At 40.0% G+C, this 25,683-nt stretch overlaps 3 protein-coding genes across 4 annotated transcripts; all 3 read right to left on the bottom strand.

Annotated features, from left to right (window-relative positions):
- Nucleotides 1-15,857, bottom strand: dgcr2 (DiGeorge syndrome critical region gene 2). 2 transcript variants are annotated; one of them, XM_051412127.1, is made up of 11 exons: nucleotides 15,417-15,857; nucleotides 8,782-8,814; nucleotides 7,760-7,882; nucleotides 5,640-5,726; nucleotides 5,325-5,535; nucleotides 4,746-4,822; nucleotides 4,471-4,653; nucleotides 4,179-4,382; nucleotides 3,718-3,870; nucleotides 2,726-2,962; nucleotides 1-2,628 (listed from the first exon to the last, which is right to left on the bottom strand). In XM_051412127.1, exons 1-11 carry the CDS (start codon nucleotides 15,496-15,498, stop codon nucleotides 2,396-2,398), a joined length of 1,623 nt encoding a protein of 540 aa, XP_051268087.1. In that variant the 5' UTR covers nucleotides 15,499-15,857; the 3' UTR covers nucleotides 1-2,395. The 2 variants fall into 2 exon arrangements, with proteins under 2 accessions (XP_051268087.1, XP_051268088.1); XM_051412128.1 differs by lacking the exon at nucleotides 8,782-8,814.
- Nucleotides 15,858-16,926: 1,069 nt separating this feature from the next.
- On the bottom strand, nucleotides 16,927-21,105 carry ess2 (ess-2 splicing factor homolog). Its single transcript, XM_051412129.1, has 10 exons — nucleotides 20,708-21,105; nucleotides 19,833-20,001; nucleotides 19,614-19,697; nucleotides 19,244-19,413; nucleotides 18,945-19,062; nucleotides 18,693-18,826; nucleotides 18,441-18,543; nucleotides 18,229-18,338; nucleotides 18,032-18,147; nucleotides 16,927-17,849 (listed from the first exon to the last, which is right to left on the bottom strand). The coding sequence occupies exons 1-10, from the start codon at nucleotides 20,852-20,854 to the stop codon at nucleotides 17,579-17,581; spliced, it is 1,422 nt and encodes a 473-aa protein (XP_051268089.1). The 5' UTR covers nucleotides 20,855-21,105; the 3' UTR covers nucleotides 16,927-17,578.
- Nucleotides 21,106-23,593: 2,488 nt separating this feature from the next.
- LOC127370477 (homeobox protein goosecoid-2) lies at nucleotides 23,594-25,683 on the bottom strand. The gene is made up of 3 exons (XM_051412564.1): nucleotides 25,309-25,683; nucleotides 24,970-25,205; nucleotides 23,594-24,645 (listed from the first exon to the last, which is right to left on the bottom strand). The coding sequence occupies exons 1-3, from the start codon at nucleotides 25,544-25,546 to the stop codon at nucleotides 24,568-24,570; spliced, it is 552 nt and encodes a 183-aa protein (XP_051268524.1). The 5' UTR covers nucleotides 25,547-25,683; the 3' UTR covers nucleotides 23,594-24,567.

The following is a 25,683-nucleotide window of genomic DNA, read 5'->3' as shown; positions in this document are numbered from 1 at the left end:
TCGTCCTTCATGGTGCAATTTATTTGGCATTTGATTAGATGTACATCTACCTCAAAAAGAAACACAAGCACCCCCCCAGGCCCCCAGCCCCCTGCAAATGAAGCATTTTCTTTTCAAATTTAAAGGCTATGAAATAAAAGACAATGAAATGAAGCATCTGTTGTGTTATACATAAAATATTTCAAATCCAGTAAAATGAGTTGTCACACCACCAGAGCCTAGCACAGAAACTACAGTGTAAATGCAGCTGTTGGGGGTCATGGGCAGTTTTTTTTTTTTGATGCATATGGAGATACTGAACTATACGCAGTCCTAGTTTAACCTCTTGAACCTACTGTACAGAACAGACTGTTGAGCTGAAAATGTTTCCATCAAATGAGAAAAAAAATCTCTCAGCATGCCATAAGATAAAAAAAAAACAACAACATGCACTTCAGGTCCAAAAAGCAGATTGAAAAATAAAACCAAACAAACTTGAAATTAAAAAAATAAAAATAATAAAACAGAACACCATCTCCTATACATGCACGCACGCATGCACGCACGCACGCACGCGTTTCTTTTTTCCACAATTTATGAGATTTTGTTTGTTGGACAGACGACTGTGGATTGTCAAAGCCACAAAAAAAAAGAAAAATGGGGAAAATAAGCTTCAGCACAAAAAATAAATGTATTACACATACAGTACATTCAACCATGAGACCCTCGGACGTGCACAGTCATTCGGACACACATGTACAGCTGGTTTTCTTGAGGCAGATCAAAAGCGCGCTGAATGCTGGTGGCTGTGGGTCGACTCTGATCCAACTTCTTCAGACATTGTAAAAATTCATCCTTGAGAGAATCAAACGATTGTCATCATAACAGGGGTCTAAACAAGTTTACACTTTTCTTTTATTACAACTTTTTTTTTTTTTTTTACCGCGATCCAACTGAGAAAAAACAGAAACAGCCCATCAACACCAAAAAAAAAAAGGCTAACAGCTACAGTCAGTGACATAATCTACATCAGTAGCTGAAAACAACCTCGTTAACTCAGATAACAGATGTATTGTGTGAAGAATCACACACACAGAGAACACATCGGGAATGGAGGGGCAGCATCCAAATGTGACAACTGACAAATTTCTTTCCAAAAAAACAACAAAAAGAAAAACCTGATTTAAATCGAGAGTTGAACGTGCAAAACATTGAGCTTTGAGTCACTAATCATGGTTCAGTTAGCAAATACACAACTATACTGCGAAAAAAGTTGATGATAAAGTAACAACAATGGGACTGTCTGCATCATTAAACAACTTCATGATTGGAACAGTTATTTTTTAAATAAATTGATTTTCCTCAAATTAAATGACGGGACATCATCCCTAATCTTCACACATGCACTTGAAGAGCTTCATCGCTTTCGCTCGCTGATCAGTGGGGAGTTCAGACTGCGTCTATCCCACAATGAAACAATCAAGATTACAACCTGCAGTCATAAATTATCATCAAAAAAAAAAGAACACAATACTAAAACTCAGATATTTATCAGTACCACAACATTCCTTGATACATAATGCCTTCTGTCAGCATTACCCTATTAAAAACCCCATAGCAGGAAACTAACCGTACCTTCTTGCAAGGTTAAACCTCTTCATTACAAAACGTTTGCTGCAAATATGCTCTATAAACCTGGAAGACAGCTTCATGTATCAGACTAATAAGAAAGTCAGGGGACAGTAGATTTGTATGAGCGAGTAGAAATCGGGATCGGGGACATGCCGCGACAGACGAGGCTGATGAGAACGTTATTTGTAGGCTGGAGAGCAACAGATTAATACAGACACGTCTGTTTGAACGACAGCATGATGCGAACAAAAATGCAAAGGAACAATAGCTGGCTTCGCTGTCCGCCTGTCATTCTCTGCCTTGTGCTGGACTGTGATACGCGAGTATAACAAATTTTTACCAGCACGGACCTGAGGGGGGGAGGGGATATTTACATCAGGGCTTCTAAACCAATCAGGCCAACTCTGAGATGTTTCAAAAGCTTTGCTCAGTCGATGCTAGTGCAGCCGTCTCAGCCTCGATGCACGCGGGGGGGGGGGTTTCTGTACAGAAACAGTCCTCTCTGCACCCTCAGATGCCAATGTCTTGAAAAAAACAAAACAAAAAAAAACACTCAGAAGGCCAACTGCAGAAGAGTCTTCAGAAAGAGGAAATCCTCACACCTCAAAGAAACAGGCTGCCTCTGATATGTCTGTACAAGCTTTAACTCTCCTCCCTGCACTCAGCCTTTTGATAAAACGACACAACAGACTGCTGCGTCCTCTCCCGGTGCACAACGCACTCACAACCTTCCTCAACCAGCAGGTAATGTCCGGATGCAGCTCCCTGCCGTCCGTCCACAGTCCTATACTACGGTGCTGAGGGAAGAGACGCAGTCTGCGGGCATGGAGGCGGGGGCGTGGCCATCTGTCGGGGTGTCGGGCCCCACCAGGAGGGTGCTGCTATCTATGGAGTTCTCCCTCTCCTGAGAGGACGGTGCCGAGTCTGGCACGGGGCCAGAGGCGTTGGGAATATCGGCTTGGAGCCCGTCTCCCATGACGTTCATCTGGCTCTGCACCATGGAAACCCCGCTGTGTCCTGAAGGTGAGAAAAAAAAATAAAGAGGAAATGAAGACAAGAGCTTAACAGCCTGTACATGATGAGACACATTAATAAAAAAAGGATCAGCGCCTACCGAGGTCCACGTAGAGGAGGCTGTCGGGGTTGATGGAGGCTTCGTATGGAGGAGGGGGGTCGTCAGGGTGCTGGATGTCGGGGTATTTGTAGGCTGCATATGGCGGAGGAGGCTCTTGGAAATGGAAAGCGCCTCCCTCTCCGTCGTCAGACAGATGCAGAGGAGTGAGGCCGGTGCCAAAGGCATCTGGGCCGTAGTCAAAGCCCGGGACTCTTCTTCCAAGGTTAAAGTGGTGCACTGAGCAAATGTGAGAGCAGGGGCAAACAGCACTTTACAATACATCCACAAAATCAGCATTTTAAGAGAAGCCTTAATTTAAATGAGCTATTTAACCAATTAGCACATAAAAAGAAGAAGTTGGTATGTGACTACGGCTACATTCACACTCCCTCACAACTTTCATTATGTGATATGTGACACAGGTCTGATGTTCTGCAATGTGACGTCTGTGTGAACAGAGTTCATGTGATTTTTATGTCACTCTAGATAGACATTCGTCATGCGGGTCACTTCAGGGCCGTAACTCGTTCACACTGGAATCTGATACGGGCCAAATTTAAAAAGTAATGTGAACAGTTAAACAACAAAGTAATCAGATCTGAGCGCTGAGACTTGTAGAGTGAACGTAGATGAAATGTTTCTACAGAGAAAGATATTCTTGAACCTGAAAAAAGAGCAATGACTGTTTACAAAAGAGCTCAGGTGCAGTGAGTGTTGTGTAGTTCACCCAAAAGTGGTTAACACCATTAAATCTTTTAGGAACTTATTTGAGAAATATCAATTCTGAACTAAAGCTTTGTGTATCGCAGCACTTGAAATTAATATAAAATAAAGATTTGTGTGCTGGAGTTGATTTAAACCCTCAACTTACATAACCAAATTATTCTATTTCAAAACATTGTGTGTGTGTGTGTGTGTGTGTGTGTGTGTGTGTGTGTGTGTGTGTGTGTGTGTGTGTGTGTGTGTGTGTGTCCAAGAGGCTTAATACTCACAGTTTCCTCCAATCAAAGTTTCGATGCGTTCACGCCTCCGCTGACGGAGTCTGTGCACCATGAAGAGAAGCAGGGAGAGGATGAGGAAGGACGAGATGCAGCTGACGATGAGCCTCATCCCGCTGGCCATGGAGTCAAACAGACTGTTTCCATCTGAGGAAAAATGACCATTGGTTTAAAATTATCTGCTAAATTAATGCTCCTTATCTTGCCTAGCTATGAAAGGAATTCTGCATTGTTCCATGTGCGAAGATTAAACAACTGAAAACATATTTGTCCAAAATCATACACACCTTATTAACTGAGTTTCTGAGTTAAAATAGGATAAATTTAATCCTGATATTTGTTTTTAACTCAATTTAACTAGTAAAGTAAATCCAATACTGTATTTGTGAGGAGCTCCACCTTGTGGGACCATGAGCACCGTCATGTAAACTTAAACCAGTGAGCTGTGGCAGTACCTGGGTCCAGGCAGGTGAACTTGCAGCACTCTTTGGGATCCTTCCGGAAGTGATGGCAGCCCTGCGGACGCTCACACAACGCGGCCACACACATCTCAGGCTCGCCGTCGTGACATGTGCAGCTCAGACACGGGTCGTCCCCCTTTGGGGTGAAGTAGTAGCCCTCGTTTACGACATTGTCTTTTATATCCACGCACGTTTGCCCTGTCAGGAAAAATATAACGTCAAGACGCAGTCCACAATAAATATTAAATGACTGAATCAAAGGTAATATTTCTGATGGAAAACATACTCCTCTTGCAGAGGAAGGGGAACTTCTTGTAGCAGTTCTCAGCGTGCCAGCTGTGTAGGCCTCGTTCATTCATGCTTTTGATCTGAAAGCGCTGCAGCTGGGCACAGAAGACGTTGTCCTGGGTGGGAGATGCTTCCCCAAAGTTGGTCAGACCCTCAGGTGGCAGAAACACCTGCATTGACCCTGTTGGGGACATGTTCAAGCATTAAAAAAACAGAACAGAACAGTATTTAGCTTTATAGTGTTTTCTTAAGAGAACAGATAAAGCCAAATACCTTTGTATGCTACCTCCCATCGGCCCTCCAGGGAGTGGTTCTGATTGGTGATCACATACTGGTAGCCCACCCAAAACCTTCAACACACAAAAAAAGTAATATTACTTCATCAAATTAAATTCCTACAATGTTTAAATGTATCATGTTAAATGTCTATTTCAGGGTTAATGCAAGAGCTAATATTGAGCACTTTAAATTGCCAACTTTGGCCACTAGATGGCCTGCAACCAATGATAGAGTACTATCACTCCCTCACCTCTGCTGGAACATGCTGATACATTTGACATGTATAATTTATTTCATGAAAACAAAAAAGGTCAACGAGGGCAAACACCCTAAAGTTAAATGAGTTCGAAAAATACACTTGCAACTTAAATGTATGCATCGCAGAGATGTCAAGCATGTGTTCAGCCAATAAATAAAGGAGAAATAAAAATGCAAGTGTGGGTGATAGCTGAAAAGTGTAGCTTTGTAGTAGAGCTTAGAATTGAAAACTATATTAAGTGAATCAGACCATGTTAACCAGTAAGTATTTTAAAAAACATTCTGATTTAACAGTAATAGTGTGTGAAAACTCACTTGCACTGGTCTCTGCGCTCACACACTTTGTCATCAAAATCCACCTCGATCTTCAGTATGAACTGCAGCTCCTCATTGGTAACAAAAGTAGCCAATGAGCCGTTGACTTTCTGACAAGTGTCCACAGCCTGCCAGTAGTTCTCGTTCCTCAGGTACACTTTGTAACAGCTGGCTGTCTTCTCGTAGTGATGCCACCCACTGGGGCATTTCTCTGTGGGTGGGAAAATAAACTTTTAGCACAGCAGTTGCTGAATGCTGGGTCATAACACAGATTCGACTACTATATAATCCACTAAAATCAAGTGAGACGCTTACTGTTGAAGCGCACCGGCTGAGCCACACCGATGACGTCTTCTACCTGGTCGTAGCCGTTGCCAAAGCGAAACCTCTCCTCCTTTATAGCTGCGAAAACAAACAAAAGAGACTAACAAGAATTGACAAGTGTGGACAAGTTTTGTCCTGAATGTATTTATAGAAAAGATCTCTTGATCTTGGTTTTCAGGGCACTTGTTGGGTTCTGTTGTGCAACCTGTTAAAAGCCTGTGATGTAATGAACCTCTTTTCATTTGTCGGATAGCCTGATACCTAAACAGATAAACATCAGTGCTGCTTGTTTCTGCACCAGCTCCGCCTGGTAATTCCACACTAAAATCCATACGGCACAAACTAAACTTTTTTTTGTCTGATATTTGATTGACATCAGGATGAATCTCCTCCGTTTGAGGCAAGAAAATGTGACAAGGAAGGAGTCGTACTAGAAATGACAAAAACCCAAGATACTACTGGCTGATACTACAGTCAACAATGTGACCAGACACACTTTAGTTTTTCTTAGTTTGCATTGAATACACAAAATTCAACAGGAAGAACAACTGCACAGAAAAGGGGGAACATAGTGGACATTATGACATTTCTTCAGTGAAATAAAAGAGGAACAGAAGAGAAGACAAACAGGAAAAAGCAGGAATTAAAAGTTATAAGAACAACAATACCGAGTTTCGTCTGCTATGAATAACTGTGGGAAAATCTCAGCTCCTCAAATTAAAACATAAACTTTAAATTAATTGTAGCCATTTCTGCTCTACATCGTCTTCTCCATCTTTACACTAAACTATTAATGTGATTGGTCCTTTTGTTCGCAACCTGCACAGCCTGCAATGCATTTGTTGCCAACTGGATATTTCACCATTTCCTCTTTAACCCGCACTGAGGTTATAAGGTTGAACATTTGCCCCTGGCATTTGTCTTGCTGGAATTAGTGTGAGGGATTGCTCCACCTCGCCATGTTGTCCAACAAAGAGCTAATCCCGAAAAGGAACATTGATTTCCATGCGTGGTGTTGATTTAGCTGACAATAAGCCCTCACTGGGGCATGTGTGAGCATTGTTAGAGTTTTTCTTGCATTTCTCTATGAAACCACAACTTCTTAGCACACAGGGAACGAGTATACACATGATGTTAAGCTTACAAGCTTGTTCAATTAATAATAATGAGCAGACTTGACTCTTGACAGAATTTAGTGTATATGGATTGGTGGTTAAATATCTTTTATTGGTGATTAAACGAAGAAAACAAGACTGACTTTCGACTTTGGCTTTCAGGGCTGTTGGTTAACAAACAATTCCTTCTTTTATTGCCTGTTCTATAAATGTGGTATGAAATGTAAAACCTCAATCAGTATACAGTGTTGCTGGTAGACCTGCAGCGTTAACTCAAAAGCATGCACAACTACTGCTGTATGGAGGTCACATGCTGTACTCAATCCTTTCAATAAGTCCTATTATGCGGTCAGAGATCTGGGGATAAAGTCTCTCTGGATTTAAGAGGGGAAAACAATAGGATTTCGGTCAAAGGCTTAGCACTGCAGCATCTATGCAGTGTTGAAGAGATCAACAAACATTAAACGAAAACAGAGACACATGTGCAGCTACTCAGAATTTAGCTCTGCCTCTCTCTGTCATCTGATGCCGTCAGTCTAGAGCTGCTGGTCCTGTATTTTGACTCAGTGGTGGATTAGAGGGACTTTTTCATACCTGCAGACTTAAAATCACATCTGAGCTGTTTGGTAAAAGCAAATGAGCTGGATTGAACTGTGGAGGTTTTATTGTGAGAGAGAGAGAGAGAGAGAGAGAACACAGACAGACAGACAGACAGACAGACACACACACGACTGGGTCTGTGTCTTCACTCATTTGCACTAGAGGCCACTTCTGTTTACATGTTGTAAACATCTCTGAATACTGCTTGATGAGACCCCAGTGCCTCCTTAAAGCATTCTGGGTGTATTCACACCTGCATTCAGAGCTGTCCAGCTGTGATCCAATCGTCCAAGTGCAAAAAGGTCCTGGGTGTTGCTATTCTTTCCAGAAATCAATCATGTTATGGGTGTTAGGTAACACAGTGGGTGTAAAAGGGCTTAAGTGAGCTATACTCACGGGGACAGTCCATCTCGTCACTCTTGTCCTCGCATGCTGTCCAGCCGTCACACTGCCAGGACATTGGGATACACTGCATCTTCCCACTGCGGCAGGCAAACTGCCCAGGGCTGCAGCGCTGCTCTGAAACACAACAAGAGAGTTTGTGCGGTCAAACCTGCACGTGACTAAGCCCTTTTTCCAAACAAGAGAAAACCATTTTAAGCCAGAGTCCAAGCAGAGGAATGAATGAGGTCATGTGAGCTTTTGTGAAAGTTGATAAATCAAGAGATCTTAGACGGCGGTGGGGTGAAAAAGAGGTTGTTTGTTTAATACATAAACAGAGATTTTTAATGTTCTTCCTTACTAAGACAGCAGAACATTGGTAGAACTTAGAAAAGGGCTGCTTGCAAAAGAGGAAATCCACAGTTGGTAACTGAATATGTTTAAATTCGTTCAGAGAAATTTAGAAACGTGTATCCACTAAAATCAGACCACTGAAAATAAAACAGAGTTTTTATATGCACGTCTTTAAGTAACAGTTCAGTTATGAGTAACTGAAAAGAGGTAGAAAGAGACACATACTTAACATCTATAGGCTTTTTGTCTGTTAATATCCTTTGGCAACACAGTCTTTAGTAAGTGGGTCTCCACGCCACATGTGATTAATGTAGAAGATGCCTCTGCATCAGAGCTGCCTGTGTCCTACCTTCCTCATGTGATAAAAGTCTATAAGCAGACTCAAACAGATCCAAACAGTGTTACTGATCATGGGAGACCAATGGTTCCACCCTTGTTTTTAAGAAGTTAGAATATAATACTAGAGCATCGACAAAGAAAGTAATATTTTTTTAAGAATATTAGGGGGACGACTTATTTTACTGTAAAGTACTTATAAATGTAAAAAGTTAAAAAAAACAATCGCATGTGTTTTCAGGCTTTACATATTTTGACAGGACGTTTCTTATTACCAAAGAGCTGCTGAGATATTTTAACAAAAAGATCAGACAGCCGCTACACTAAAAGATATACTGCTTGCTTACCTGACAATAATCTTGCCAGAGCTAGCCGCGGACCTGAAAAAAATAGAAACAATAGAGTGACTATCCTGTTGTCTTGGGACTTTTAAATTGCACTTGTGCCTGTGTTATAAAAAAAAGAAGAAGCACAATATCAATCTTGTTTGTGCTGCTAATTATATTGTCAATAAGAAAATCTATTATATTATACCGTCAACAATTCTCTGGCATTTGTCTGTGCTCAGTCATTTCCCCAGTTGCTTGCCCAGTAGTGGGTACATCACACCATCTGTTCCTGGATACAGGTGGTAATGGAGCTGGACCACCCACTCACTTCACAAACATGGCAATACTATTTTTACTTAGAAAACAGCTCTGAACTATTTCAAGTGGCTATTGTTTCATGTGTGTACCAAATGCCCCAGGTGACATTAACCCACACAGACCAGACTTTTAGTTTTGATGATCCCACAGAGCTTGGCCACAACCGGCCCTGGGCTTTAAAACAAAAATAAAATTTTATTTGTACTACTTTGTACTGACTGCTACACAAATTAATGATCAAATAAAAGAACAACGGTAGGCCTTTGGCTTGGATAAATTCAGATATCCCACAAAGGAATGATTTACTTTTAGTTAAAGTTAAAAGTTTTCCATCATGTACAATCACAGTGCAGAGCGCAGCCTCATTAATAGTTTCACTTTCATAAACTAACCAATCAACTGCAGCGTCTCCTAGAGTTTAAATATCAGCCAACAGAATGATTTGGTCAGACCTTCAAAAACATGATGAAACATATTCTCCAAAGAGGAATCTCACATTACACCAGATGTAACCTTTTTATGTTCTACTGCAACAAAGGTCACTAATCCTGCTTTGTCAGGTTGTACTGGCTTCATTTTGCACAACATCCTGCTTAGTTTCACGAAGAAGTGAAACAAGGCTAATAGATATGATTTTTAAAAAGGCTTTGTAACCTTGTCTCTGCTTCTAAACAATAAAGACCACTTCAGTAATGCTGTGAGCTTCCTGTTTAAAAAAAATAAAGAAGGTGGTTGTTGAAGGTCTTAACCAAGGGTAGGCAAACAGTGGCTTCCTGTGTCTTTGACAAAAGATTATATAGAGAGATTATATAAAAGTTCTTGTAGGCCTAATGTGATTATTACATTGTCCATATTGTAAAAATGTGTAGCCATAACACAGAGAAATAATTTTGTCAACTAAAATGTTTATCATACATTACGTCCTGACCAAGCACCTTGTCCTCTTTATTTTACCTCAATATCGGTGGCTAGTCTCCCTACCTCCCTAAAATAGGCTAGCTCTGGATTCATAATCAAAATAAAATTAAAGTCTGGGAAGAAAATAGAGAATTTCATACGGCATGGCCAGATTTGTTTGCTTTCACCACCCACACTGATGACTTATTGGTATGCTTGATCTGTGGTGAGAAGCTTGTTTTTTTTTTGGCGAAAAATGATTATAGCAAGGCTTCGACCCCTGATCTAAACCATTTCCTCATTGGACTACATTCAAACGGTGGGAAGCTCCAGCAGAATGATTAGTTTAAAGAAGCTAACACAACATGATTCTGTGCTATTAACTATAAATGACCAGAACACTTAAAAAGGTCTCGGTTGAAAACAGTCCTCCCATCCTTTCAAAGCTGATCTCAATGCAGATCGTCTTCACTCTGTCAAAAGGTGTTTTAAAATCCCTCCAGCACGGCCGACGTCAACTTGTCTTAGTTTAAATGCTAAGTGGATTGAGACGCATTACAGACCGGCCTCTGTCTCCTGGGACTGAATGCATTATCATTGATCCCACTGAGCCTGACGATGTGTCAGATTGATGGATAACATTGGAGACCATGTCTCCCAGATACATTAGAAAGGATTTCTGATATTAATAATGAATGCATATATTTATACAGAATAACTGTTTGTGAATAGTCTAGGGTAGAGCTTATCAAAGATGATAAATCAATCTTGGTTGTGCCCTGCGAGATATTGTAGTGATGTAAAATAATGATATATAGCATGTTTAACTCGCACTCTAACTCACTACTAACATTTGCCAATTTCATAAAGGCAATAACACTGTGTGATGAGCTTTCAACACCTTCACCAGAAGGAGATGAGAGCATTTTCCTTGCTTGTACATAGGTTCCAGGTGATGTAACAAATCTAAAACCTAAATCCAGCTGGTGAGAGTTTATTTAGAACATAGCCGACTGCTTTTAAACTCTACCTGCATGTGTTCAGGACTAGACAATACATGCCTGGTTTCTGCCTGCACAGATCAGTAATATCAGTGGAAGATTCTCAAGAGCAGAATTTATTCTGATACCAGTAGCCTACTACTTTAAGTTATCAGATATTACATATTGAAAGCACAGGCTGGGTATCTCCAGGTTTAAAAGAGCTTATCTGTAAGAGCTTCAAGTTGAAGTGCACTTCCCTTGTCATTATCTGAACTTCCTGGTGATTAGGATGGAGTATCTGAATCAGCTGTGGTTACCAGCTACCTGAAAGCACGTCTTTCCTTCCCTGTTTGACAGAGATTTCATGAGAGATATATTTTACTGCACACATTAGGTCTTCTGTTTTGAGACAAGATCGAAGAAGACGATGGCTCATAATTAACCACAACATGCATGATGCATACTGTGCTGTATCTGCTGTGTATACAGAAATGCATCTGCCTGGGAATCGCTGCATTAATGACTTTCCCTTGGTGAAATGCCACGGGGCCAAGCAGGATAAAACCCTCTCTTATTGAGGCCATTTCTCTCACAAGCTTTGGATTTTGTGATGCCAAGTTGACAAATGAGTGAGCACTGGCTACCCTGAGAAAAGTGAGCCTCTGCATCTCTTACATAACCGAAAGGAAAATACAATAAAAGACTATGAGAGTGCCCCAACTCAGTCTCACCGAAGTATAACGGCACAGTGAACTGGCCTTGTGCACACACTGCATCGTCTCCAGCCACCGATGATTCACATCAACACTGAGGCTCACTGTTAAAAGCAGTGAGTGGGTACGGGCATTCATTTCTTTTTTCCTTTTATACCATCTCACATTTAAAACCAATATATCTTTTCTTCACTTTGTGGATGAAAAGCACTCCAGGTCAAATTCCTTCAAAAACCAAGCTGTTTGGTTTGCAAACCATTAGATGGGTAGCCTACATGTAAAAAATAATAAAAATAATATGTCACTTTTGATATTTTTTAAAAGGTTCGACACTTTCAGTTTTTTAGTACTAATATGACAATGTCAGTACTTAAAATTATTTAACTGCTCTAAAATACATGAATGTACCACTGATACCACACTTTACCATATTGAGAGAGAGTTAATACTGGTAATTTACTACATAAAAATACTAGCTATTTAAACACTGAATATGTTCCAGGGATAGATAAGATTTACTGGCCTGGAGCATAAAATAACCATTATCTATATGCAGGAGGTTGTAGGATATCAAGATAACTCTGCCCAGTGATCCCCTCAGTCTTCTCCCTCGCCATTTTTCCTCAACATTTTCATTTCCTCAACATACACTTTTAACTGCTCGACACCGGACCGAGCAAGGTGCTGCAGAACACTTCAGGTGTGAAATAGAAAAAGTCTGGAGAATGAAAAATGTGGACTGTCAGGGTTGTTTCACAGACTCCTGTTGGAGGAGATAATTTATCTCTCTTCCTGTAGATTTTAAAAGTCAATAAATCTGATAAACCATTACTCCTAAAAAAACTCTCCTTGGCAGAATATTATTTTAGCAATTCTAATTATTCTTATGATAATTTTATTGATTGTATTTTTTTAAACACTTAAATCGATGGATCACTTTTATCCCATTTCAAGCTGATAACCTTCACAAGGATTAGATAATTAGGATTAGAGACTTCAATAGTCTTTTAGAAAACGTACACCAGTGTAAGAATCTGTGGTTGTATTTCAAGTCGTCTCCATTTAGGTCGCTGCAAGTTAACTGTCTACTGCAATGGTAGTCTTGTCAGTTGGGTATCAGGTAAACAAAAACATCTGACTGAGCGTTGAGGGACGATGTCTGTCAAAAGTTAAACAGTGGCAGACTTTTTTTTAAACACAACAAATAGTGATAAAGCAGCTGCCAGTGTAAGAGAGACAGCTCGCTCAGCCCCGCAGAGAATAGATAAAGTTCAGCGGACTAGTTGCTTAAGTAAGTATGTGGCATGTTGACATTAACTAGACTCTACTAACTTTGTCTGGTTCTTCATAATTATTTAGAGATGACCCATATCTATTGTGCAGTCTCATAATCAAAAGGATGAGTAACACATTAATTAGGTGGACGTTCTCACTTAAAAAAAACTGTTCTGCAGTCCACCTGATGTGCACGTATCTGTACTGAGGCGACCACAGGACATGTGCTAACCACCGAGCCACAGCACTGCTCCGTCATGTGTACGATGATATTATATGAATTTTTTGTTTTACATTCGGCACGTACTTTTGTGCAGAGTAACGCAAAACATAGAGACACTTCACTAGTTCAGCATGTGAAACTTGCTTTGTCATTAAAAAAAGGGATTCTGATCATATTTTGAATTATAGCACCTCCAACATTTGCCACTGTCCGTCGGATGGAGGGTGTGGAAAACCCAACTACATTAAAAAATCTGACATTTAAATGTTGCCTAACTTACTGGCAAATATTCAGCCTTGGTTGTACAAAAGCTTTCACCAAAGAGCTATTTAGAAATGTGAAAATTATGCACACTGTCAGGTAACTCACTGCCGAATAAAATCTTAACCTTTATGAGACGCTTATCTTGCTTGCTACAACCTGTAAGTCTGGAAATCAGGTAAGCCAATTATAAAAGTCTGAAATGTGCAGATTGGTAAGTAACACGAAGGCCAAATAAATGATTTATAGGAAGCCTGAAGTGATAATTTTATGATGTATGTAAAGTACTAAATAGTCAGATTCTGGAAGACACCGTGAGATGACTCAAGCCTACCTGTGTGACAGGAAAAGTGGTTCATGCTTTCAACTCCTAAAACATTTTAAAATTAACTACGTTCCAGCAAACTGGATTATTCCTAAGCAGAGGTCATGTGGGCATACAGCTTTGGGAAGCCTGCACTTGATGTGCAACAGCATGCTCTACAAAAACACACCCTTCTGTGACACAGCCTGCGAAAAACACAACGAAACAGGTAGTCCCCCTGTAGGAGCCCTGGCACCACGGCCACATTATTGGCCCAAATAACAAGCAGTGGTTTGGAGAAAAAAGTGCCCACAGACACAAAGAGAAACTCCGGCGATACTCTATTCAAAAGCATTAGGATAAAATATGGAGGACAGATAGAAGATAACCTTCACCTTTCAGATTATGCACTCGAGTTATATAAGGTGTTCACTCTTTAACATTAGATGAAATCGCCTTTGAAAAGATTAATTATACTCTTTAACTGAGTGCAAACGAACCACAAAGAGCTTTCTAATATGAACTTGATATCTGCCCAAGAAACGAAACCACTACAGAAAAGAACAATAAAAAGGTGCATGCAGTGTTGTGTGTAATGCGTTTTCTGGCCAGGAGGTTACTCCTTCGGATTAAGCCAAACAATAACGTGTTAATCCATGAATTGAACTGATAAGAGTTTCTCAATTCCACACAACTGTAAAGCTCCCAAGAGACATTTGTCTTCTTAAAAAAAAAAAAAAAAAAAAAAAAAGGTATCAAAGATTAAGTGCTTGCATTCAAAGCAGGAGAAAATAAAATCACTTCCCTGTATAATAACACTGGAGAGGTTCAGGTAGTCATCTTTGTCACATTACAAATGCCATTTTAGTGTGCCAGTACACTCCTGTTTAAATCAATAACGCACATTATGTACTTCCTTATGAAGGGTTTTGTATAGTTTTAATAAGTCATGGATGGTCTGCAGTATCTCTTGCACTCCTAAAATACACAAAAAGTGCATTTTTATCCCCTTTAATCAACTTAGAAGTCACGTAACTATCGTCCAAAGCATCATGTACACTGTCATGACAATTAAATTACTGTTATTTATCACTCTGGTATATGTTTAACTGTGTAGCTGAAGGATGAGTCAATGAGAGCCAGCCTCTGTGATGCAGGAGCATGAATCTCTGACATGCATTTCAAATTACAGCTCCACGGCTAAGCACAAACCACAACACAAACCCTGGGATGGTGGAAGCTTTAGTTGAGGATAAACACACCTACAAATTGTTTACACACCTTTTTATATTTAGACGTTTTATACCACGAGTCAAGATAAGTCTTTTAAACAGTGAAATATAGTCAACGGTCTTAATTAGTGAAAAACAAATGGCGTTAACTATTTATTTTTTTATTGAAGTGTATGAATCTTTAAGTATTTATCGTTTAAGGGTTAGTTTGTCTACTTTTTAAAAACAACATTAAGAGCCACAGTGCCGAGAGCAGGGCGGTCCTCCACGCTGTCCGGCAGCAGCACAGCGGCGGGTTAAAAACCACCAGAGTCCCCGGTTCCTCCAGCAGGCCTTTCCGCCTGGACCAGCCGCTTTTCTGCTACAGCTGTAATCCGTTTCTCCCACTCCCGAGCCGGCCACACGGGAACGAAATGCAAAAGAAGAAACAACTCAAGATTTATTTACCTGTCCGTGGTGGGTCCGTTAACGTGAGGACGAAGAGAAGAGAGAAGAGGACGAAACTGCTGCTGTCAGCCTTTGGCAACATTTATCCTCCATTCATAGTAACTCCTCTATTCAGAAATGTTTTTTAAAAATATACCGAAGATTTGCACCGCCGCCGCCGCCGCCCTCTCCGGATTTATAACGGTGAGCGCTTAACACAGTTTATACCCATTTTATTTATTTTTTTAAATGCACTATAAAGCGGCGGCTAACGAAGAAAAACACCGTGTGTGAAGCATCGTCGCGCCGCACAGCGACTCAAGATTGTGGTTAATCTACCGAGGAGCTAACGGTAGCTAACGGCCGTTAACGTCGTCCGTCCTCTGCTGCTGCTGCTCGGTGTGGAGCGGCGCTGATCCAAGATGGCTGCGGCCTCCCATCACAACAATCCCAAACATGGAACACACAGGCTATCAGCTGGTAGAGCTGCCGGGGCGGAGTTTAGCCGATTACACCCAGTGTGACACACGGTAACCTCTCTCTCTCTTCTCTCTCTCTCTCTCTCTCTGTGTGTGAGATGTGATTATGTTGATGAATCCGACCCAAAATAATTGTATTATCTCTGGACACACTGATGGCTGGTTGCAGGTTGTCACCCAGCAACATGCGAGTTGCTGGCACACAGGACGGTGTATCATCCGGTAGTTACACATAGAAGACGACTGATGAAGAGTGATTGTACTAAATACAATTTTAAATGTTGACACCTTACCTCAAAGTCTGAAGGAGATTTATTCTAAATTCAAGTTGTTTCACTTTAATTAAATCAGATCTGCCTTTTTTAATTTGGGATCCTTTGTAGTAAAAATGCATAAATATACATTTCCTTCCTGAATTTTATGAAATAATTTGCTCAGTTTGATGGTCATCGTTTCCTTTAATGGACAGTCTGACCTGTTTGACCTCGTAAACCCATTGGTCAAACTCTATGAATGTCATTATTATAATCCCTCTCTTTCAGGTCATTTTATAGCATACTTTTGTTAGCATATTATATAGAATATAAATCTAGTATCTCAACCCCAGTTTTCAGACTTAAAATACTGTAAAAGTCCTGTACACATAGGCATGTGTTGTTTTAAGACCAACTTAACAAAATGCAAATCTATCTTTTAGCTATTATGAAACAGAACCCAAATTAAACCTGGTCTTACATAAGATAAACATAAACATTTGACATTAACTGTATTAAAATTCAGTGTACTAAAAACATACTTTTGTGTGGTTAAGTAAAATGCTCACAACTTTGTTGTTTGATAATAAATCTGGCCTTAGGGGACCCTGTAGCCTCTAACACTTTAAAAGACAGACAGAGTATTTTGCATGTAGTTTAAACACAGAACAGTATGACTAACACTGTATATTTATAGCAATACAATTATTACTGTTCTAGCACCAGTAGGAGGTAGAACAGAACTATTGACAAGGATGTTATTCAGTGACACATGGTATTATATTCTTATGCAGACCATTTTTAGTCAAAGATGTCCAATTTAATAACAGATTTTATGAAAGCCTGTACAGTTTTATGACGCTGCTAACATTTTTCAACTCTAAATTAAGAGCAGACAGGGCAAAAAGAAACAATCATTTACACTGACAACAAAGAGCTGAAGCCCTGTGTGGTTTTCCCTGTCATTTTAAGTTATTTCCATAATGCAGAAACAAACACTAAAATGTCAAAGCAGCATGTATGAAGGCAACAGCTACTAGATGCTGTGTGTTGGAATTTAATTTGTATGTGTGACTCAGAAACAGCTACTATATTATAATTATATTAATATAATTTAAGCGTGTGCTGCTAGGTGTGTGTGTGGCAGAAGAAAATAAAAAGGAAATCTTGCATTTGGGATAAAACAAAATACAGGAAACAAGTAATTAAATAGAATTTGGACACCAAGATATGTTTCACAGGGATCTCCATTAACCCATCTGCACAAAAATGTAACAGATAAATCCATAAAAATTCTTTAGTCCTCTGTACATTTCTTTATCCAGTCATCCGGCCGAAAGATGTGCTCTTAAAATTTGAGAAAACTGGGTTTGGAGAGTTTATAAATCAGGTTCTCCACATCATAATAAGTTTGTTTTGTACAATCCCAGCAGAGAACAGCTTCTGTTACTTAGAAAAAGTCTGAGGCTTTCCGTCTCTTGGGAAGTTGCAGCAGATTGTCTGTGAGTGATGTAAGGTCCTGAGAGCTCGGCGTCTTTGCTTTGTCTGGTGTCGGTGTTCCTGAGGGAGTGGCTGGGCCACCAAAGGGAGACTTGCAGCCATGCGAGGGCGATGGGGTGTAACTCGCTCGTAGCGCTTTGTCTGTGTATTTGCTAGATGTCCGATTTACGAGCCTCTGCAGGGCGGGGGTGAGGGCTGGGCTCAGACCTTTAGGCGTAAGACTGCAACACAAAGAGGTTGATGTGGTCAGATAGTTTATAATAGTGGCAATCCTTTCACAACTAATAAAGAAAACTAGCTTAACTTTCTATTTTAAAGACAGGAGCTGACAGATGCAGTAAGCTGTTGTTACTTGGAGAAGCAGATATAATAATTATGAGTGCAGAAGGTCAAATGTCTTTACCTTGCAAGGTTCTCTGTGACCTTTCGCAATGCCTCCTGTTTCTTTGCACGGTTTTTAGCGGCAGCTTCGTTGGCCATCTTTAAACCCAGCCTCTCTCGTCTTCCTGGTTCTGGAATCTTTTACAAACAACATATATTAATGTATTATCAAGATTTTACAACTTAACATTTAAAAATGTAGCACTGAAGGTTCAGTACCTTGAACGATGGACCATGATTCCTCTCAACATATGGGCTGTCTGATCCATCCAGACGAAAAGGGGTGCTCTCGATCTCACCCCAAGTCATCAGAGGTGACTCAGCTAGACCTGAAAGGACAGAAACAGCTTAAAGAAATCCACTCCAAATGTAAGTAGATGTTTTAAAGGCAACGTTTTAGGACCGTTACTATGACCCTAAGACCCACTTACCAGGAGCAGGGGAAGGCATTGTTTCAAAACCATATCCGTTCACTGATGGGGATTCATGTGGGATGAGTTCTTTCCCATCGGGGCCGACTTTACCCTGTTTGAACTGGACAGAAAACACGATGCATCAACTACACCAGTTACAAATTAACACTTTTATTCAAGTGAATATTAAACTGCCATAACACAATTCATTTAAGTGTGGGGCACCTTTCCAATGTCAGGTTTTCAGATACCATATTTAGTAATATTTACCTGTGCATTGAGGGCCGCAGCCTGCTGAATCTGGCTTTTGTTGAGAGCCTTGCTGAATGGGTCTCCAGTAAAGCGTGTGTTCTTGTGAACAACCTCCCGTGGCTTCTTAAATAAAGCATCATCATCTTTAACACCTGATTAAAGAGAATAATAATAATGTGAAAACACATGAAATTAACATTTTCTCTCACAGCTCGATCAATTACATGCCCTCAGTAGGGATTAATGTCAATCCAAGTCTGGTCTTCTTACCCTCTGGATAATACATCAAGGCATTCTTTGCTTTGTACTCCCATGTCTCAAGTCCAGCTTTGACACATTCAAGCGCTGCTTTCTCTACGGATGGTAAGGCAAGGTTCTCCTCGTGGCGCTGAAAAATATCAGAAGCATTAATATTTTAAATTTGGTCGAGGGATGTACCAATATTCTAATCAACTGCCACGCAACCCTCATAACTATCCAAGATGTGGTTTCTATGATCAGCACATGTGTAATCCAAGCATTTCATTAATTTGTTTTAAATTTAACTAAAGCTTTTTAACTCAACATACCTGCTTGTATTCAGCCTCAGCCTCATATAACCAGTAATGCTTCAGCTTCTCCTTGTCTTCTGCCAAATCCATTATGTGCTCAAATGATGCATTATCCTCACTGGTATTTTTAGCAAGGAAACGATCCAGACAGGGCAGCTCTTTCTCTTTCTTGTCGTCCTCCTTGCTCTCTATGAACACAATATCAATAGAAATGGGGTTAAACTACTATCATTTGGAAGTCCATTTGTTAGAGTATTACCATTCAACTATTGCAATTAAAGAGTTTTAAAGTGAGACACCGATCTGAGGGTTTATATAATCACACGAATAAAGCTCAGAACATTGTTTTATGTCATCCGTTCTTCATCTTAAAACATTAGATACTTACCCCCATCTAAACCTTTACCGCCATGAGTGGAGGAGGGAGACCCTGATCGGCCCACTGGCGTCTCAAAGCTGGCTGGTGTCACATCTTACAAACAAAGAGAATGAAGGGGAAAAGGTGTAAAGACTAAATATCTGTCTCATGGTATACTGTACCCTCATTGACTTATAGAAGGGTGTTCTTTAATTTTGTAAGTAAGTAAGTGAGTTTAATTTCACTCACAGGGTGCAGAAGACCGTGGCGTAGATTTTGTCAAAGATGATCCATATCGGATGGATATCTCTCTCATCCTCTCTAGGTCACCAGTTTCCTCTGCATCAAGATAATCCTTCTGTGCTTGCAATTTGGTCACATCTGGGAAGAAGTCCCTCTGGATGATCTTTTCTAAACTCTGTAAGAAATACACAAGTAGATACAGGTATGACTTTGTGTAAGGAAATATGTGTTTTAATACAACAACAAGAAATTATAAAAGTGACATATCACTTTCACTCAGTCTGGCATATTAACTCGGCTTACTAGTGCCTAAAAGGAAACAGGATGGTACGGCTGCAACTTACTGTCACAATTTTCCAGAGACATCTCTAAATTGCTTTTTTCTGACTAACAGTTCAAAACTGAAATGTACAATTATATACATAGAGAAATCCTAACATTTAAGAAACAATAACCAAGAAAAACTTGTCTGTTTTCTTTGGACATTTTAAACAAAACAATATTTCTGTGAGTTGATTTATTGTTGAATCAAATAGTAACAATTTCAGCTGTACAGTATGGGAGAATGAAACCAATACCAATCATTAATGTTACAAAGAAATCCTAATAATTAATTACATTCATATACATATTATATCTAGTTTCTTCTCACACCATGATATGACTCCTAATGATTATGTATCCTAGCTTAAATAATTCCTACAACAAACAGGAGGCTGGACTTGTATTACTCAATGAATTAACCCTGAATTACAAAACACAAAGACCTCAACACCAAAACTAATGTTTGTTACACTAAAACTGTTCCTCTGCTCACATTAACCGAGCTAGCACTGCTGTCTGTCTGTCTGTCTGTCCTGTACACCACTTTATCCATTCACCTCAATGTACTGCTCCTCATCGAGAACCTTTCTGTTCAACCTCCCTTTGTCCGTCTCCTCGGGTTGCTGCAGGAGAGCCACTGTTGTGACCGCTGAAGGGACCAGAGTCCCGGACAGCGACTTCCTCACGCTGGCGCTGCCTTCCATTGTGGACCCTGTTAGCCTCCTGGGCTAACGGCTAACGGCTAATGGCGATCCTTGTAAACTCCGACTGAGCCGAAATGGAAAGCGGCTTCTGTAGTTGAGAAAGACAGCTCGGGTGTTGGAAGCAGACGCCGTATATGTAGATATTAAGACTGTCTGAACCTCACTAATTGTAAGCAGGTAGTTAGCTGACTAGTTGCCGTAAGCTAACTTCAGGACGTCGTACAAACAACGTACTACGTAGTGTGAATTGTTGCGTCACCGGAAGTTTACTGCCTCAGGAAATTTCCAGTATATTCATTATTATTATTATTATTAATAATGAATATAAGAATAATCCGAGTAGGAATGTATGGGGAGAATTAACGACTTATGAGTTAACTTTATGTAACGTATGGTAAAATGTGTTGTGGATATTATAAATTATAAATATTTGTGTAGGGATTTTATTGTGAAAGAATAAAAACAAGACCAAGCAATACCCGGGGTTCACTCTGATTCCTGTTATCCGCCCTATTAAATAACAATTATATTACATATTTTAACCCAGAAGTTATCTTTCCCCATCATCCTGAGCCCCAAGACTGACCATCACTGGTTTAAACTGACTAAATGATATGAAGATCTCTGACATACAATAAATCAAAGTTAGAAATTAACCTACATACAAAACTGTATTGTGGAATTTTTGAGCTAAAAAGAGGTGTTTAAATAAAGTGAAATATTTAAGTTCTTAATGGATGTATTCAGTGTCAGCTTTTGGATTTATGTATGATGCTTTAACTTTAACATATAAAAAAAATGAAGTTTATAACAATGCATTTACAGATATTTAACATTCAGCAACATGCATTAGTATTAATGTATATCCTAGTGCAAGTGCCTTCTTTCATACACAATCACAAGTCACAAAACTGTCTACAGTCATATGACTTGACTGACACAAGATGAAGTTTTGTCTGTTTATTGCTGTATATTTGATACTGGACATGGAATACAATAAACCATTGTGAAATGGAAATCATTGGAAATAATGAAAACCCACTTTTGTCCATACAGACAAGATGATTTGAAGCAGACTGCAGGCTGATGAATCACACTGTCATCTTCTGGGGTTCTGTTCTGTAAGACATGAACAAAATGGATATTACTGTTTGATGCATAAATCAGACAATACATTCAACACAGCTTTAGCAGGCAAAACAATGTCTGGTGTCAAATCTGGACTACCATGGAAGAAGAAAACAAGACAGTAACAGGGAATAGAGAGATAGGCTGTTGTCATGAATTATGCATCTGTGGAGTGTTTGTTTCTGTGACAATAAACTGAACTGCTTGCTTTGTGAAATACATATACAAAGGAGCAGCATTGGAATAATGTATATATTACCCAAACAGACATTTTGAGTAACGGCTACAGTAATACGGTGGAGATTTATGGAGATTTATATGTTGGCAAAAAGCAGCTGATTAGGAAAGGGGCTGTGCTGTTAGATGGGTGTTGGGTCACAATGTGTTGGAGCTTTCCCCACCCCACCTGGACAGTTGGACCTGGACACAAGGATAGCAACTGTATCTGCCTTCTCAGATCACTCATACTGGGAGCACAGGAATCCAGGAACAGCCACTGCTTTCAGCTCAGCCACAAAGGGTGCAGGGCAAAGGATGAAAGAGGAGTTTAAAAAAACAGGAGAGAGCATGTTACATGTAGTTGTAGTAATTCATATGGTCTCAGCTGTTGACCTGATACCAAAGTAACTGCTTAAAGAAAGAGTAATTTTGTGTTTACTGCTTAGCCATAATTAATTGCTACTGAATAGTGTTGTACGAAGCTTCAGATTCAGATGCTTGTTTTTGTGGGCTAAAGGGGGGTGGAGGATCTTAGGGAAGAGTGGATTTTTATGGACTTGCACATTCTGGATGTGGTTGAGAAGAGATATTTACTTTGCCATTGTTTCCTCTCCTCTGGATGCCGGATAGTGACCAGTTGAGATGATTTTTGATTCGACCTTCTTGCAGTCCTCCTTGGAGATGTTTTAAAATGGTTTTCTAATGTGTTTAACGATGAGTCTGCAGTGATATTGTGTCTCACTGTAATTTACATACAAACATTTTCCATTTCGCCAAGTATTTGATCAAATTCACCAAATGATTTGGCAATGCACCTCACACCAGCACAAAAATACTTGCATGTAATTTCATTGCTTCAGTTTGTGTGAAGGTGTGTGGAAGACCATGTCCACCTGCAGTCAGTAAGTCACCGTCTCTGGGGATACAAAGGTCCAGAGTTTGAATCCCCAGGTGGCTAAGTCCTGCATGTCACTGTAACCAGGCCAGAAGAGCACTTGGCTTAATTACAGGTAAAAGTCAACAAGGCCACCTTGGGACCCAAACAGTACACCCAACCTTTCCAGTTCAAGCTTAATTGTTAAATTGTCAAAACTGGGGCATCCCCACTTTACTTGGTGGCTCAAGTAAAGAACAGATACCTGAAAAAACTACTTAAGTACTATGTTAAGTACTGTGTAATTTGTTTGAGAGCAGAGCTGCCAAACACACATGCCCATACACGTGAATGCACATTATATTTTAAGAAATTATTTTCTATAGTCCCCAATTAAGGTATTGGCTTTAGTGATGTTTATTAATTATGTTTAGATATATTTTTTTATTTTATTTAATTTGCTTACCTTTTTCATTTGGTTGATATATATACTTTCTTTCACTCATTTGAATCTTAAATTGTACAAGAATGTCCATCAGCTGAATGTCTGTATGTTTATAGTGTTTCAATTTAAAAAAACAACAACACCCCCCCCAACCCCTCACACAGAAAGGCAGTGGACAGCCATTTTAAAAAGATGTTTTTCAACGTAGAAAAATTTATAAATAATGAAGACTTAGTGTTGGGTTTATCATTATCGATTTATTTTACGAAGTCTCCAAAAACACACTGCAGTTCAAGGCTGAATTACAAAGCTTCTGAAAGGGATATTATTGCGCCGGAGCCTGCATTCAACAGCACAATGTTAATCTTTAATCTGATCTAATGTTGGTCACTGTCATTCACATGTGTATTAAATCAAATCAACCAGTACTGACAACAAAAGGACACATTGGCTGTATGTAACATAACCTGTGGTATGTGGTAGGCCTATGGGAAAACAAGACCAAACAAACATTCACGCCGGTTATTTCAGCAAGTGTTCCTAAAGGACACACAGGACGTTGGTCTGGAATACATTACAGACTTAATGCAATGTTTACACAAACAAAGTGACATTGTTAAAACGTAGCCAGACTACAAACCTCGATCAGGGACAGCAGGAACACCCTGCAGCAGTGGGAGAGGCTCAGGCCCATTACAGGCATTTATTTCTGGGGCACTGATGTGGAAACTCACTGCATTGGTTGTACTAGGTAGGAGTATCTCAGCCAGATTGTCATTTCATAGACACCTGTATTAGAATGACTTAGAATTTGCTATGCAAAAGAAAAGAAGGTTTGAGTATGTTTTAAGAAAAGTGGATGTCAATTTCTGTATTTAAAAAAGGTTCCTGAATGAACAGTGTACTAATGTGTGAAATTAAAGCCAGCAGCAATTCAGTTTAGTGTCAGCTTTTGATTGAACAAACTTTAAGATATTCCACACATGGTATAGTGTCAGCTTTTCAACGTCAGGCATTCACACACACAGTTTCTTCAGATTGTCTTGTTTAGTTTTCTGTGTTTCCCACACCAAACGATAGTCTTTTTTGACGCCTCCACTTTGCTCTTCGGTTTTTAAACCAAACCTATTGCCAGGAAAAAGGTAATGTTATTTAGTTGTAATTTAATTGTGTCATGACACACTGTACTCATCTTATTTGACTCTTAAATAAAACCACTAGAACAGTATTGGACTATATTATCATTATCAACACAGGCATATAATAAAAAACAACCAGAGTTTAGGTTAAATCCAGTGCTATCATCTTTAGTAAGTATTTCCCACATGACAACCCATCTTCCATAGCGAACATAATACTGCACTCATTTGGAGCAATTTGAAACGTATCTAACCCTGCATTACTGTGGAAACAGGACTGTTATTTGCTGAAAGGTTCAATGTGTCTTACCTCCACTCTTTCTTCTCTTAAGTGAGTGCGCTGTGCTAGTTTCTCCCTCGTGTTCACATCTGGATACTGGTTCTGCAGGAACAGCTCCTCCAGTGCATCCAGCTGCTCTTCTGTGAAAATAGTGCGGTGACGTCTGGTTCGCCTCTGCACCTGACCGGGCGCCTGCTCCTCTCTGTGTGCATCCCCTAGCCTGCACGGGTCTGTGAGCATCGCTGGGGACCATCCGTACTGACAGGCTGTAGACAGGAGGTCTGATTTTAGGTCAGATAGTCAAAACCAGTTTAAAGCATGCATCAACAGAGGCGGGTTTTGTCACAAAGAGAACTGGTTTGGTCTTACCTTCGGGAATGAAATCAGTCTGGAATATATCTCCACAGTGGGAGCAGTAGCAGCAGCACAGACAGGCACGGTGTACGGTCTCTGTCTGGCCTCCAACAGGACTCAATCCCTTTTCTTTAAGTCCGGCACCACTTGTTCCACATGACCGTCTGTCTCCATTGCTGTTTGGATATTTGGTCAGTATGTTCTCAATAGTAAAAGGAAACTTTTGTCTCTCCATCCCAATCAGTCCATCCATTTCCAAAGAAATTCCTAATAAAACCAAGAAGTGGTGATCATGGGATCTTGACACACAACACTTTTTGATAGTTCAGGCTCAGCTGCTCCTCTGCTTCTCCTCTCTCTACAACAGTGTGTCAGGCCCTTATAGTGAAA

This window comes from Dicentrarchus labrax, unplaced genomic scaffold (genome assembly GCF_905237075.1).
Source record: "Dicentrarchus labrax unplaced genomic scaffold, dlabrax2021, whole genome shotgun sequence".
In the NCBI taxonomy this organism is placed as follows: Eukaryota; Metazoa; Chordata; class Actinopteri; family Moronidae; genus Dicentrarchus; species Dicentrarchus labrax.
This window is presented reverse-complemented; position numbering and strand designations above follow the sequence as displayed.